Here is a 12,578-nt window from a genome sequence, read left to right on the forward strand (position 1 = left end):
AGGCGAGCTCCCTCCCACCTGCGCTTCAGGCCATCCGGTGGAGCGTGGGTCCACTGCTCTATCTCGGCATTTACCTTTCTGCCACGCATCCATCTCTGCCGGAGAACTGGCACGGTTTAGAGGGCAGGGTGGTAGAGCGGCTCCAGAGATGGACAGGATTACTCTGGTGCCTCTCCCTTCGAGGGAGGGCACTGGTGCTTAATCAACTAGTCCTGTCCATGCTCTGGTACCACCTCAACACTCTGATCCCGGCCCTGGGTTTCCTGGCCAACCTCCGGACATTGATTGTGGAGTTCTTCTGGTCAGGACTGCACTGGGTCTCTGCAGGTGTTCTTCATCTACTCCTGGAGGAGGGAGGGCAGGGCCTGAAGTGTCTCCGCACTCAGGTCCATGTCTCCGCCTCCAGGCCCTGCAGAGGCTCCTTTATGGTGCAGGTAGTCTGGCGTGGAGCATCCTGGCACACGCCTTCCTGCGCCACTTCCGAGGGCTCCGATATGACCGGCAGCTCCTTTATCTCCATCCGAGAGGTCTTCTGCGAGACCTCTCAGGGCTGCCGGTCTTCTACCAGGACCTCCTTCGGACCTGGAAACTGTTCACAGCAACCAGGTCTGTGGCGGCCTCCGTGGGGGCGGAGCCCCTGTTACACAACCCCCAGCTCCGTGTGCAGGTGGCGGAGTCCCACTCGGTGTGCCAGAGGTTGGTCCTGGCAGAAGTCACCAGAGTCGGAGACCTCCGGGACTACGACCGGGGAGACTGGCTGGATCCCCTGACGCTCGCTCAGCGCATGGGGCTCTCCAGACCTCGTACTCCCCTGCGCGTACTTCAGGAGGTGAGGGCTGCTTTGCTGCCTGCTGCTCGGGTTTACCTCGACCAGGTCCTAAGAAAGGGTGCGCCCCACCCCACACCCCAGGCCCTCCGGACCTTTTCATCGGGCCCCTGCCCCATGGACCTGACCGACACCCCCGCCCCTTCACCGTGAGCTGGCTACAAGAGCTGCAGCCTGTCCCTTTCTGGACCGCGCCAAGGAAACATATATACACGCTCATGCTCCACACCCTTCACATCCTCACCCTCGCGTCCCGCCCCGACACAATGTGGAGGGATCTCTTGCCACCTCTAGAGGGTGAGGAGCCCTGTTGGGCCGGCCTATATTCCACCTTGGTCCCAAGGCCCACCAGGGATATCAGCTGGCGGCTCCTTCATGGGGCCGTGAGCACGGGTGTGTACTTGATGTGGTTCACCCCAATCCCGGCCACCTGCCCCTTCAGCGGCGTGAGGGAAACCCTGGTGCACGTATACCTGGAGTGCGCCAGGCTGCAGCCCCTATTCCGGCTCCTCACAAATATTTTGTTAAGATTTTGGTTGCACTTTTCCCCTCACCTCCTTATCTATGCACTCCCTATCAAAGGCCCCACTAAGTCACGGGACCTCCTGGTTAACCTCCTCCTGGCCCTGGCTAAAGTGACCATCTATAAAACCAGGGTGAGGAGGCTGGCCGATGGAGTCTCCTGTGACTGTGGGGCCTATTTCCGATCCTCCGTCCGTTCACGCCTTCGGGCAGAGTTTCTCTGGGAGGCATCCACTGACTCCCTTGATGCCTTCAAGGAGCAGTGGGCACTGTCTGGGGTTCTCTGCTCGGTGTCCCCGTCTGGTTCCCTTCGTTTGACCCTTTGACCGCACTCCTGTCCCTGTTGTTCATTAGTTGTCCCTGGTAATTACTTGGTTTTCCAGGTCCTGTGGACCCCCCTCTTAGGCTGAGGGGGAGATCCTTTAGTAGTGGGCTTCGCCCGCCCACTTCCTGGATCCCAATAAGGCTACTCTGCTGTACCCAACTGGCCTGGGTCTATCACAGTGGTTATTTCTGTGTTGTTAAATAACATCTGCATTTTTTTATTTACTTAAAATCCTAGATAATGAGGCAACTCATGTAAACTGCAGCACACCCTTTATTTCTGGTTTACAATCTTTAAAGAAAAATATCATTAACTACTGTCTGAACACAGTGGGGTTCTCCTCAGTTCAATTTCACTCTTGAGGAACAATGAAAATCTGTAATTAGCACAGAAACAGCAGGAACACAGTGGCTTTGGCTGGAAGTTGGCGTGTGATTTTTTTAATCTGTTTGCTCCGGGACAAAATTCAGCTCAGCAGTGAAAAAGAGGGCGCTCTTTTAAATATAAAAAATGTGGAACTAACATTTGAAATGGCTTCTTTGATTTTTTAGGTGGTTTCTGTCCTTATTTTGAAACCAAAAATAAAATCCAAGAGGAGTTTTTAAAAATATACGTTTGGGCACGTGTTACCAATGATGCAGTGTGGCTCCATCGCTAAGGAGCTGCCTTGGTGGTCAGGAGAGGTGGCTTCTATGGCTAAGATTTTATTATGGTTATTTTTAGTAAAAGTCCTGGACACAAGCAATAAACAAAAATTCATGGATGCTGTGACTGATCTGTGACTTTCGCTGCTGCGGCTCCATGGTTTCCCCCACCACTGTGGTGACGGGGAGCAGCAGGGTTCTCTCTCCTCCCTCCCCGCAAGGCTGTCCCTGGTCAACAGAACCCTGAGGAAGGCCCCCTGAGGAGGCTGTTGCCTGTCGCTGGAAACCTGCAGGGGGCCCTGAGGGGGCTGTCACCTGTTGCTGGAACCCTTCCAAGGCCACGCTGGCTGGCAGCTCCAGTCCCGCAGCCCCAGGGACTGAAGCAGAAAATGTCAGGGAGGTCTCTGGAAATGATGGATTTTGTGACTTTTGTGATCTCTGTGACAAAAACGTAGCCTTACCCATGTGAACTGAATATTATCATCCCCATTTTACAGATAGGTAAACTGACACACAGAGCATTTGTATGGCTTGCCCTGAGGTCATGCAGCCTGTCAGTTGCAAAGTAGTGATTAGAACCCAAGAGTTCGGCCTCTCTGTCTCTCATTGCAAATCATGGTACTCAAATATTAAGGGACAAATGTTCAGTATGATGCACAAGGACATTAAAATACACCCCTAGGTATGTATAATGAAGATGAATAAAAACATATTGTATACATCTCCCTTCCCGCTGCCACTCTCACTATTATTATTATGTAGTCATTTTTTTTCCAGTAGAAAATACTGAGGTACTGGTAATTCAATCTTAATGGTTTTTCTCACCTGCAGAACTGCCTGGAGTGGTTCATGTTGGGACCTGCTTTAATATTGCCTTTCTCTGGGTCATAGATGGTGGTTGCTCTTGCATAAGCTCCTCCAAGAATAAAGATGAACCCATTGAGAGTGACTGCAGGAGCATATTTGTTATCTGTCAATGGAAAGCAATACTGAGATCAGTTTCTAGGCTCAGGTTTGGAGTTGTTTTTGTTTAGAGATAAGGCACACTTCTCTAAACCTCCGAGGCTAGGGAAAGAAAAATGAGGAAATCTTTTTTGTTTTTATTCTTTTCTCCTAAACTTCTCAAAGGCACTTTCAAAGTTCATCATCAGTCCTTCATTCCCCAGTAACCTCCCCGCCCAACTGGTACAGTTACAATTATCCTCTCCAAACCCTAACTGAGCCACAGTGAAAGCTCTGTTCTTGTATCTGAAATTAATGTGTCAACTTGTTGCAGAGTTTTGAATTGCTGCAAATCTTAACTCACTTTCCATTCCTGAGCAGTGGCTCAGTACAGATGAACCCTAGAGCAAAGTATCCCACTTCTTAATAGTATTAAAAAATAGATTATCTTTTGTATTCCTTTTTTGCTTGTGGGTGGGTCCCAACACATCTAAGCATATTTTCTGGGGCCTAACATTTCTCCCTTAATCTTTCCTGCAAACATAACCTAGAGCATGTTCTGCAGCTGCCACTGACTTCAACTGGAGTTCTGAGTGCTCAGCATTTCTGACATGTTAGGCACCAAATGTCCTAAACTGATTTCTATTAAAGTTTCCAGAGAATGCTTTAACACTGCGGCGTTATCTGCAGAGTTATCAGACGATACCTGGTAAAGTTAACCATATCATTATTTTAATAAATAATTTGTGAAATTTAGCTAGCAGACTTGTTCCATATATCCCTATTATAATACATCATATGCTTATACATGCTTTAAGCATGCTGGCTGATATTTTCCATGCCTGGCATTTGTCTCAGGCATTTCCACTAAAATGGTCCAGCAGTTTCCAGGAACGAGATTGTTGGTCTGCACATATTAAAAAACTTCTCAAATCTTGAGTTGAGACGTTCTAGCACCTCCGTGCTTTGGATCAGGGACTTGTAATTTGGCAGAGTGACAGGAACAACCCTTTTTCTGTTCCAGTGAAAAGGTGCCCAAATTTGGCCAAGTTATAAGCCTCTGAGAAATCTCAGTTCGCACATGCTCAGTAGAATTTGGCAGCTAGTCTCTGAAGATTCATTCTGCACTAGGCGAGAGGGAGAGGCTAGGGGCGGGGCTGAAGAATCTGTAACCACTAGACCACACGCTCATCCAGAACCTGCAACTGAACCAAGGCGTCCCGAGTCTTAACATTTCTTTATGGGTCAGTAAATAGCTGGGAAATCAATAGCAAAGTATGTGTCCCCACCCCTCTGCAGTGGCAGGACCACAGACAACAACAGTACTGCACCAGCTACTGAGGTAGCTCAGGTGGTAGAGGCCTGTGCTATGGATCTAGAGACCCCAGCTCTACATGGGGAGTCAATATGGTTCCAGGTGAGGGGATTTTTTTCTTTTCATTTTTAATTTTTTTTAAAACATAGAATGTTACACACAAAACAAACCCCCAAAACTATGTTAAAAGAACATTTCAAGGTCAAAGCACTCAGAGGTTAGGAAATGCCTGAATTAAGGTTGCCTCTTAAACCTTAAGTCAGCCCTCTTGTGTGTATGCCTTATGGTAGTACGTGAGTGTGTATTTAAAATCTGTATCATGAGGCATATGCACACAGAACAGAATTAAGAAAACTTTCATTCAGGCATTTCTTCACTTGTGAGTAGATTTACTTTAATGACAGGTTTCAGAGTAGCAGCCGTGTTAGTCTGTATCCGCAAAAGGAAAAGGAGGACTTGTGGCACCTTAGAGACTAACAAATTTATTTGAGCATAAGCTTTCGTGAGCTACAGCTCACTGCATCCGATGAAGTGAGCTGTAGCTCACGAAAGCTTATGCTCAAATAAATTTGTTAGTCTCTAAGGTGCCACAAGTCCTCCTTTTCGATTTACTTTAAGTGGACTTTTTTATTTCAATGTGAGTTGCATGCATGCTTAAAGTTAAGCACATGCTTATGCGCTTGTCTTGAACAGGGCCTAAGTTAGTTTCCTTGCAAAGACTACACTGAAAGTAAGTGGCTGTGATGTGATGCATGCTATTGTTCAAGTTTTAGCAGGAAAGACTCCTGCAGAAAGTTGGGCTACAGTATATGCTCAAACTTTTAGTTTCAGCCTCCAGGGGTCATTGCATGTCAGCTGTCTGTGTGCAGTTAGTAAAGCGACCCAACTGTAGAAAGTACTGAAATGGCTAAAGCAAATTACTGGAAAAGACAGAAGGAGTCTGTTGCTAACCAAGTATCTATATGCATATGTCAAAAAACACAAATGTACCCTTCAGAAAATGTCATCGCTCTCTGTGATTTAAAAAAAAAAAATAGAAAGCTGGGAAGAAACTAATTCACTTAGAAGACAGAACAATATCTTCTCAACTCCACTAAGCCATTGTAACATAGCAGAAAGACTTATCTGTCCTAACACCTCTTATCCCACATGTTTCAAAATCAAAACGTGTGAGTGTGTGTTCTCTATATTTAACTATCACATTTTTCTGGTCTCTTTCTGGATAACATTCTGCAAGAGAGTGTATAGAGCCCACAAAGAGAGCTCAGAATTAAACGTCCAAATCTCACAGGAAAATTATTTTGGGCTTCCTCAAGGCAGAAGTAATAACTTCTCAGGAGGCTGAATTGCTGCCTTCATATTCCAATTTATCAGCAAAAAAGAGGAAACCCCCTTGGTTATTTAAATAGTGATACTTTTCTCTTTTTAAATAAGCGGATGGGCTGGTTCTCATTCTTTGGCTAGAGTCAATCAACTTTGATTCCTATCACTATTTTCAGTATTTCACCTATTCATAATCTTTTATTGTTTTCAACTTTAGCCACAATTTCTAAGTAAGTACAAAGTAAATTTGAGAGGAAGAGATTTCTCCTACTGGTTTCAGGAAGGGAGAACTTCATAGCAAGCAAACTCTTGATCTCTGGTGAGGACTTTATATTACAAAAATATAAGGGAACCCCACAGAGATGGGGATCAGAAAAGATATAAACCAACATATTTTGCATTACTGTGGCTGCAGTAAACTCCCACAGGTGCCACTGATTTATCTCCAAGCTCGTAATTTCCCCTTAGACTTCATGGTTTGATAACCAAAGTTGGTCTTCCAGTTTCTTCCAGGTGGATGGCCAATATCCATCCTTAGCTCTCACATCACTTGGATGCCACCAATTCCCCTTCCCTTCTCAATTTTCCTCTTCAAGGTTGGACAACCTTATTCAAACACTCCACATGCTCCATTCCCCCCCCCCACCTTAAAGGTCACTTGCTAGCAGGTTAGTGATGAAACCAGATACTAATTGTCCAAAGCCATGTTTTGACTGGGCCTTTTTGATGATGATGATGATGGATGTGTCGTTGAGCTCCCATGAACAGACAGCTTGGGCCGCATCACTGAGGAACAAAACCAAAGCACTCTATATATTAAGTGGCTAGTGGGGATGGGTAAATGGGGAGGGGGGGAAAAGGAGGAGGAAGGGGTTAGGGTGACCAAACATCCCATTTTAGCCAGGACAGTCCCTTTCTTAAGCCCTGTCCCGGCCGTCCTGATTTTTTTGGCAAAAGTGGGCATTTGCCGCATTTGCTCTTGCCAAACGGATCAAGCTGGCAAGAGTAAATGGGACAAATGCCCACTTTTGTCAAAAACGTGGGGTGTGGGGGAATGTGCAGAGGAGGGGGTGAGCAGCGATGCCAGCCCCAGCCTTTGGGAAATATGGTCATCCTAGAAGGGGCTGAAAGAGAAATGAGTTGTCATTTCCACAAAGAACCCTTTCAGCAGCAGTTTGAAGACATCTGGACACTTTAATCCACTTCCTGTCATAAAATCTAAATTGGAAACTGTCCATTATTCCATGAATAGTTTTTGCAACAGAAAGTTAGTTGAGATTTAAATGCAAAAAAAGAAGTAAGAATTTTTTTTAAATGGTAGGAAAAAAGTCCCCTGCTTTATTATTTCCCCCTCTAATTTTGCTAAGAACTATTGTTCAAAGTGGAAGAACTCACTTCATAACTCCATTCACTGCAATTGTTGCTCTTAAAAATAAAGGGGGAGTTTAAACTCAGTGAGTGATATTCTTTTAGCAATAAGCCATTCCAGAATGTGGTTTGTACTTGTAGGAACTCACTGGGCAGGTGCACTTCTTGGGTGGTTGAAAATCTAGCCTATCTGAGACATATACCAATAACCTCAAAATAACAATATGTTCCCTCTGGTGTGACTTATGGCTACAGTATCACATTAATAAACTATATATTCAGTAAGACAGAATTCTAAAATGTCCTGCTGCACTCAGCAACTGCTGAAAGATCTTACATTGCATTCCAAACCAGTGCTTGGTTACAGCCTGAAATGGTATTAAAATGAATGGCGGAAATGATCCCTGTTGTAAACATCTTATTGAAATCACACCAGCCAAAACATTTTTTTCAGAAAAATGCTGGCACGCCACTAGTATGACTGTATCCAGATATTATTCCTACTTCATAGTCTACTGAATTCCTTATGAGGTGAATATATGTATGCTTATGAAACAGACTGGAAAACTAGTTAATGGAAACCAAATCTGCTTTTAAAACTGCGTGTCTCCACTTCTCCCTGCATACCTAAGGCAGAAAAACTCATGATTTGTGTAGCAAATCAACATACAGGAATGGGATAAGATGACATCCCTCAGCAGCCCAGAGATGGCAGTCTGATTCTTAACATAGCTTGTGAGGTCTGAACTGCAAATATTGTAATTAGCAGCTAGTTCTCAGATTTCAGACATTTGGCAAGGAGCTGCTGCAGCTCCTTGAGGCCAGTGTCCTCGTGGGAACAGGAGGCAAGGAGAGAAGGGGAATGAGTACTATACCGCTGACCAAGCACACACCCAACTTCGGATCAATGGAGAGTGCACCAGAGGTGACAGTGCAGAAAATCTAAAGAGGAGGGGTGAGCAAATCTAGGGACTAACAGAAGGGGTAAGAACCACAAATTCCATGCTCATCTAAACCACATAGCTAACTGGCACTTGCTCCCTCTCTCTCTAATATAAGATTTTTGTTTACTATATAGTAGGTCATGATGTTCTTCCAGAGGACAGGTAATACACCACAGGCACTTAAATGAATCCTTAGCAAAGTCTCTTGCCTTCAGTCACAACAGTACCTTTTTTCTGTATGAAGGAAATCTGTATTTTTCTAAAGCAAGATGCTTGTAGCTCACGGAAGCTTACGCTCAAATAAATTTGTTAGTCTCTAAGGTGCCACATGTCCTCCTTTTCTACCTGAAGTAGTGTGTTCAATTCCGGACACCAACTAACCAAGAAAATACTGATGAACTGGAGGGCATTAGAGGACCGCAACAAAACAGATCATGAGGCTGGAGGGATTGACTTGTGGCGAAAGACCAGAAGAGCTGAAATGTTACCAGCTTTGGTAAACGGAGACCTTAATAAATATTGAAACACCAAGGAGGGAGAGGCATTATTTAGAGTGGTACATGTGGATTATAGCCAAGTGAACTGAAGAAAAAGAAAATTGAGGTTTAACACTGGGAAAAAATTCTGAGATCTAGTTCGATGTAGCATAGCTTCCCAAGGGACGTGGTGGAAGCGCAAGAAAATATGCTGTCTGGAACAGTCCAGCCCTGGCAGAAGGATGGACTAGAGAGTCTTCTGTATGACCTTCTTGTCCCTGCTTTCTCTGATCCTGAATTTCTAAAAGAAAATCACAGGAATTGTTACTCCTTTAAATTAAAAAAGACAAAATCAGCCCTGGAATTATGAAGTAGATATTGTCTTCAAAGTGTTCACGACAGCCTTAGTGCTCTGACTGAACACTCAGGCGGGGCATAGAATTAGCTGGTTAAGTCTCTCAGACATTCCTATGAAGCAGTGATGAAGCTCCTCAGAGACCTGGCCTCAGATCTTTCCCTAGTATCTAAACTGCTGTTTACCGTGCGCTGTCTCGGCACATTCCAGAAAGCAGTGATACCCACCATGGGAGAAAAGGATGCCAAGCACATCTTTGGCCTACATGCGAACACCTCTAGTGCCTGTCTGCCCTTTCTGAGGCAAAAGAGTGAACAACATAGCCCTCTATACCTGAGATCCTCTTGAGAGAAACAGCCAGAAACAAATTGAAATGATAGTTGGCGTTCTCCTCAGGCTCTAAATGTCTTTCCTTATCCAACCTTACTGAAAGGAATCTAATAGAGCATTGCCATCTTCACCAAGAGAAAGTTTCCATGACAACAAATCACTGAGGAGCTGGTAGAGACTTGTGCAAGCCCCTGGTTAGCAGAGAGAGCCACAAAAGCAAAATTTAGGCTTCCATTTTAGTAAAAAAAAAAAGTAAGTTTCTAGCCCTTTTCTTCCAAAATGTGAACTGATATAAATCAACACAGCCAGGGGAGGTTGGCAGGTGCAGCAGGAGAATGTGTGAAGGGGAAGGTGTGTGCGTTGGGGTAAGATCCTGCCAAACACAGTCTGTGTGTCAAGGAAACCACTGAGCTTGGGCATAGCCAAAGAATGATCTCACATTCCCTCCTTCAAATCCTTAGGCCAGCTCTGATTATAATGGTGTGATCAAGGCAATGGGAATCTGATACAGGAGTGGGGGGATGGAATTAATTGATAGGGCCTGACTGGAAATGTTAAGACTGGCTCATCCTGTTGACAGTTTCAGCCCTCTCAGAGGCTGGGACTGAGCTGACAGGTTGCACCAGCTATTGCCAGGGCAGTTGCTACTGGGTAATCCCTTTTTGTGTTTCTATGCACCTGCCCCGTCAAGAGCTTTCTAGAACACATGGGAGACATCAGATGTAGTCCCATGAAATCATCCTAGATGCAAGGAAAGGAAGCCAAGCTGCAGCTGCACTGAATGGCAATCCTGCAGCCCCTATCCCTTCCTGCCAGTGCTTGCCTGCCCAGTCTGAAGAGCAGGCATTGGGAAGGCACCTGGAGCCCTGTTCTCTCACTCAAAAGCCGGGGGAGGCCCATCTCCATCCACCAGTCTGGGGAGAACTTCTGCAGTCAGGGGAGAGCTACCCACCTTAAGAACAGAGGGGAAACTCCACCAGTGAGGCAGCTAGGGAAACAGAGGGTGGACACTTGCCAGAACTGAGTCCTAAAGTCACCACCCCTTGCCACCATGTGAGAGTTTTAGCTGAAAACTAGGGGGGAACCTAATGATCCAGAGATGGACATGGTATAAGAAATTAGATTTAGACTAGATACCAGAAATGTTCTTGGGTCCCTGACCTGTGCTTTCCCACACCACTTACCAGATTTTAAAATTTAACTATGGAGATAGGTAAATAAAACTCCTATTTTGCATATAAACTGTGGGCAGCTTTAAATGGAAAACCCACTCAGAAACACAAATCAAAACTTATAGTTACATTAATGTAGGCAACTGATTATTTGATATTGCATAAAGGGTACATTTTAGTGCCCTAGCATTAGACACGAAGTGAACTAAAACACAAAGTGACAAGATGATTATGCTTATTTACAATCACTGACTTCAACATGTCTATAGCGGTCTTGTTAAAAAAGACAAGCCTTAGGACGTTGTGCATAAAATACATTTTCTTCAGCTCTGCAAGGACAGCATAGCAAGAAATGAAAAGGTAAGCAGTGCAAGTATGAATGCTGGTTTGATTTTGTGGCACTACATTTACCCAGAATTGTTACTAAGTGGCAGCTTTGTTAGATGTTAGGACTGGGAAGAAGAGATGTGAGACTGTTTAACTATAGAATCCTGCCAATCAACAGCATCTCAAGTCCACAAAGGGTATGTCTACTTTGCAATGAAAAACGTGGGGCTGGCCCAGGCCACTTATTTGGGCTCACAGGGCTCAGGCTAAGGGACTGTTTAATTGCGGTGTAGATGTTCGGGTTCGGACTGGAGCCTGGGCTCTAGAACCCTGCACGGTGAGAGGGTCCCAGAGCTCAGTCCACAGCCCAAGCCTGAATGGCTACACCACAATTAAATGGCTCCTTGGCCCAAGCACTGTGAGTCCGAATCAGAAGGCATGGGTCAGCCACAGAGTGTCTAACTGCAGTGTAGACAAAACCTTACAGACTCCACTGAGTATATTTCCAGGTCTGCAGTCATCAAAAAGTTATTACTGCTGATAACTATTTCGTGACCTATGGGAAACATGTTTCAGTCCTACTGCACAAGTATTTCATTTGGTACACTTACTGGCAGGCTCAGCAGAGAAGCCAGGGATTAAATGAATGTAGACCTTCTTATTCCTAGGAGAAATCTAAGTGGCATAGATTGGAGGCAGATTGGCTGGGCTGTGTGAAAGAGCTCACAATATTGTTGTCTATGCTGTATCTGTTCTATGGAGAGAGTACTTTGGTCTCCAGCTTGTTTCACTAGCATTGAGATAATTTAAAACAAATTACTTCCCTAAAATGCCAACATTCTTGCCAAGGTTGGCTTGGATAGGTTAGCACCCGACTTCTTGGAAGTGATGGACTTACAAGTATGAGCTACCGTATGTCAGACCGTTCCCAGAGAGTAGTTATCAGTGGTTCACAGTCAAGCTAGAAGGGCATAACGAGTGGGGTCCTGTAGGGATCAGTTCTGTATCCAGTTCTGTGCAGTATCTTCATCAATTATTTAGATAATGGCATAGAGAGTACACTTATAAAGTTTGCAGACGATACCAAGCTGGCGGGGTTGCAAGTGCTTTGGAGGATAGGATTATAATTCAAAATGATCTGGACAAACTGGAGAAATGGTCTGAAGTAAACAGGATGAAATTCAATAAGGACAAATGCAAAGTACTCCATGTAGGAAAGAATGATCAGCTGCACACATACAGAATGGGAAATGACTGCTTAGGAAGGAGTACTGCGGAAAGGGATCTGGGGGCCATAGTGGACCACAAGCTAAATATGTGTCAAGAGTGTAACACTGTTGCAGAAAAAACCAAACATCATTCTGGGATGTATTAGCAAGAGTGTTGTAAGCAAGACACAAGAAGTAATTCTTCTGTTCTACTCTGCGCTGATTAGATCTCAACTGGCGAATTGGGTTCAGTTCTGGGCACCACACTTCAGGAAAGATGTGTACTAATTGGAGAAAGTCCAGAGAAGAGCAACAAAAATGATCAAAGGACTAGAAAACATGACCTATGAGGGAAGATTGAAAAAACTGGTTTCAGAGTGGCAGCCGTGTTCATCTGTATCAGCAAAAACAACGAGGAGTCCTTGTGGCACCTTCGAGACTAACAAATTTATTTGGGCACAAGCTTTCATGAGCTAAAACCCACTCATCAGATGCATGGAA

The 12,578-nt window shown here is 44.9% G+C and overlaps 2 protein-coding genes across 2 annotated transcripts in view; one reads left to right on the forward strand and one right to left on the reverse strand.

Annotated features, from left to right (window-relative positions):
• The window catches only part of ATAD2B (ATPase family AAA domain containing 2B), a 215,152-nt gene that overhangs the window by 186,587 nt on the left and 15,987 nt on the right, over positions 1–12,578 (forward strand). The window lies entirely within an intron of this gene.
• KLHL29 (kelch like family member 29) overlaps positions 1–12,578 on the reverse strand; it is a 375,769-nt gene that overhangs the window by 18,235 nt on the left and 344,956 nt on the right. Inside the window, exon 11 of the mRNA XM_077812466.1 lies at positions 3,143–3,287. Within this exon, the coding sequence (XP_077668592.1) occupies positions 3,143–3,287 (145 nt within the window). The remainder of the gene's footprint in view (positions 1–3,142; positions 3,288–12,578) is intronic.

The sequence above is a fragment of the Eretmochelys imbricata genome, chromosome 3, assembly GCF_965152235.1.
Source record: "Eretmochelys imbricata isolate rEreImb1 chromosome 3, rEreImb1.hap1, whole genome shotgun sequence".
Lineage (NCBI taxonomy): Eukaryota > Metazoa > Chordata > Testudines > Cheloniidae > Eretmochelys > Eretmochelys imbricata.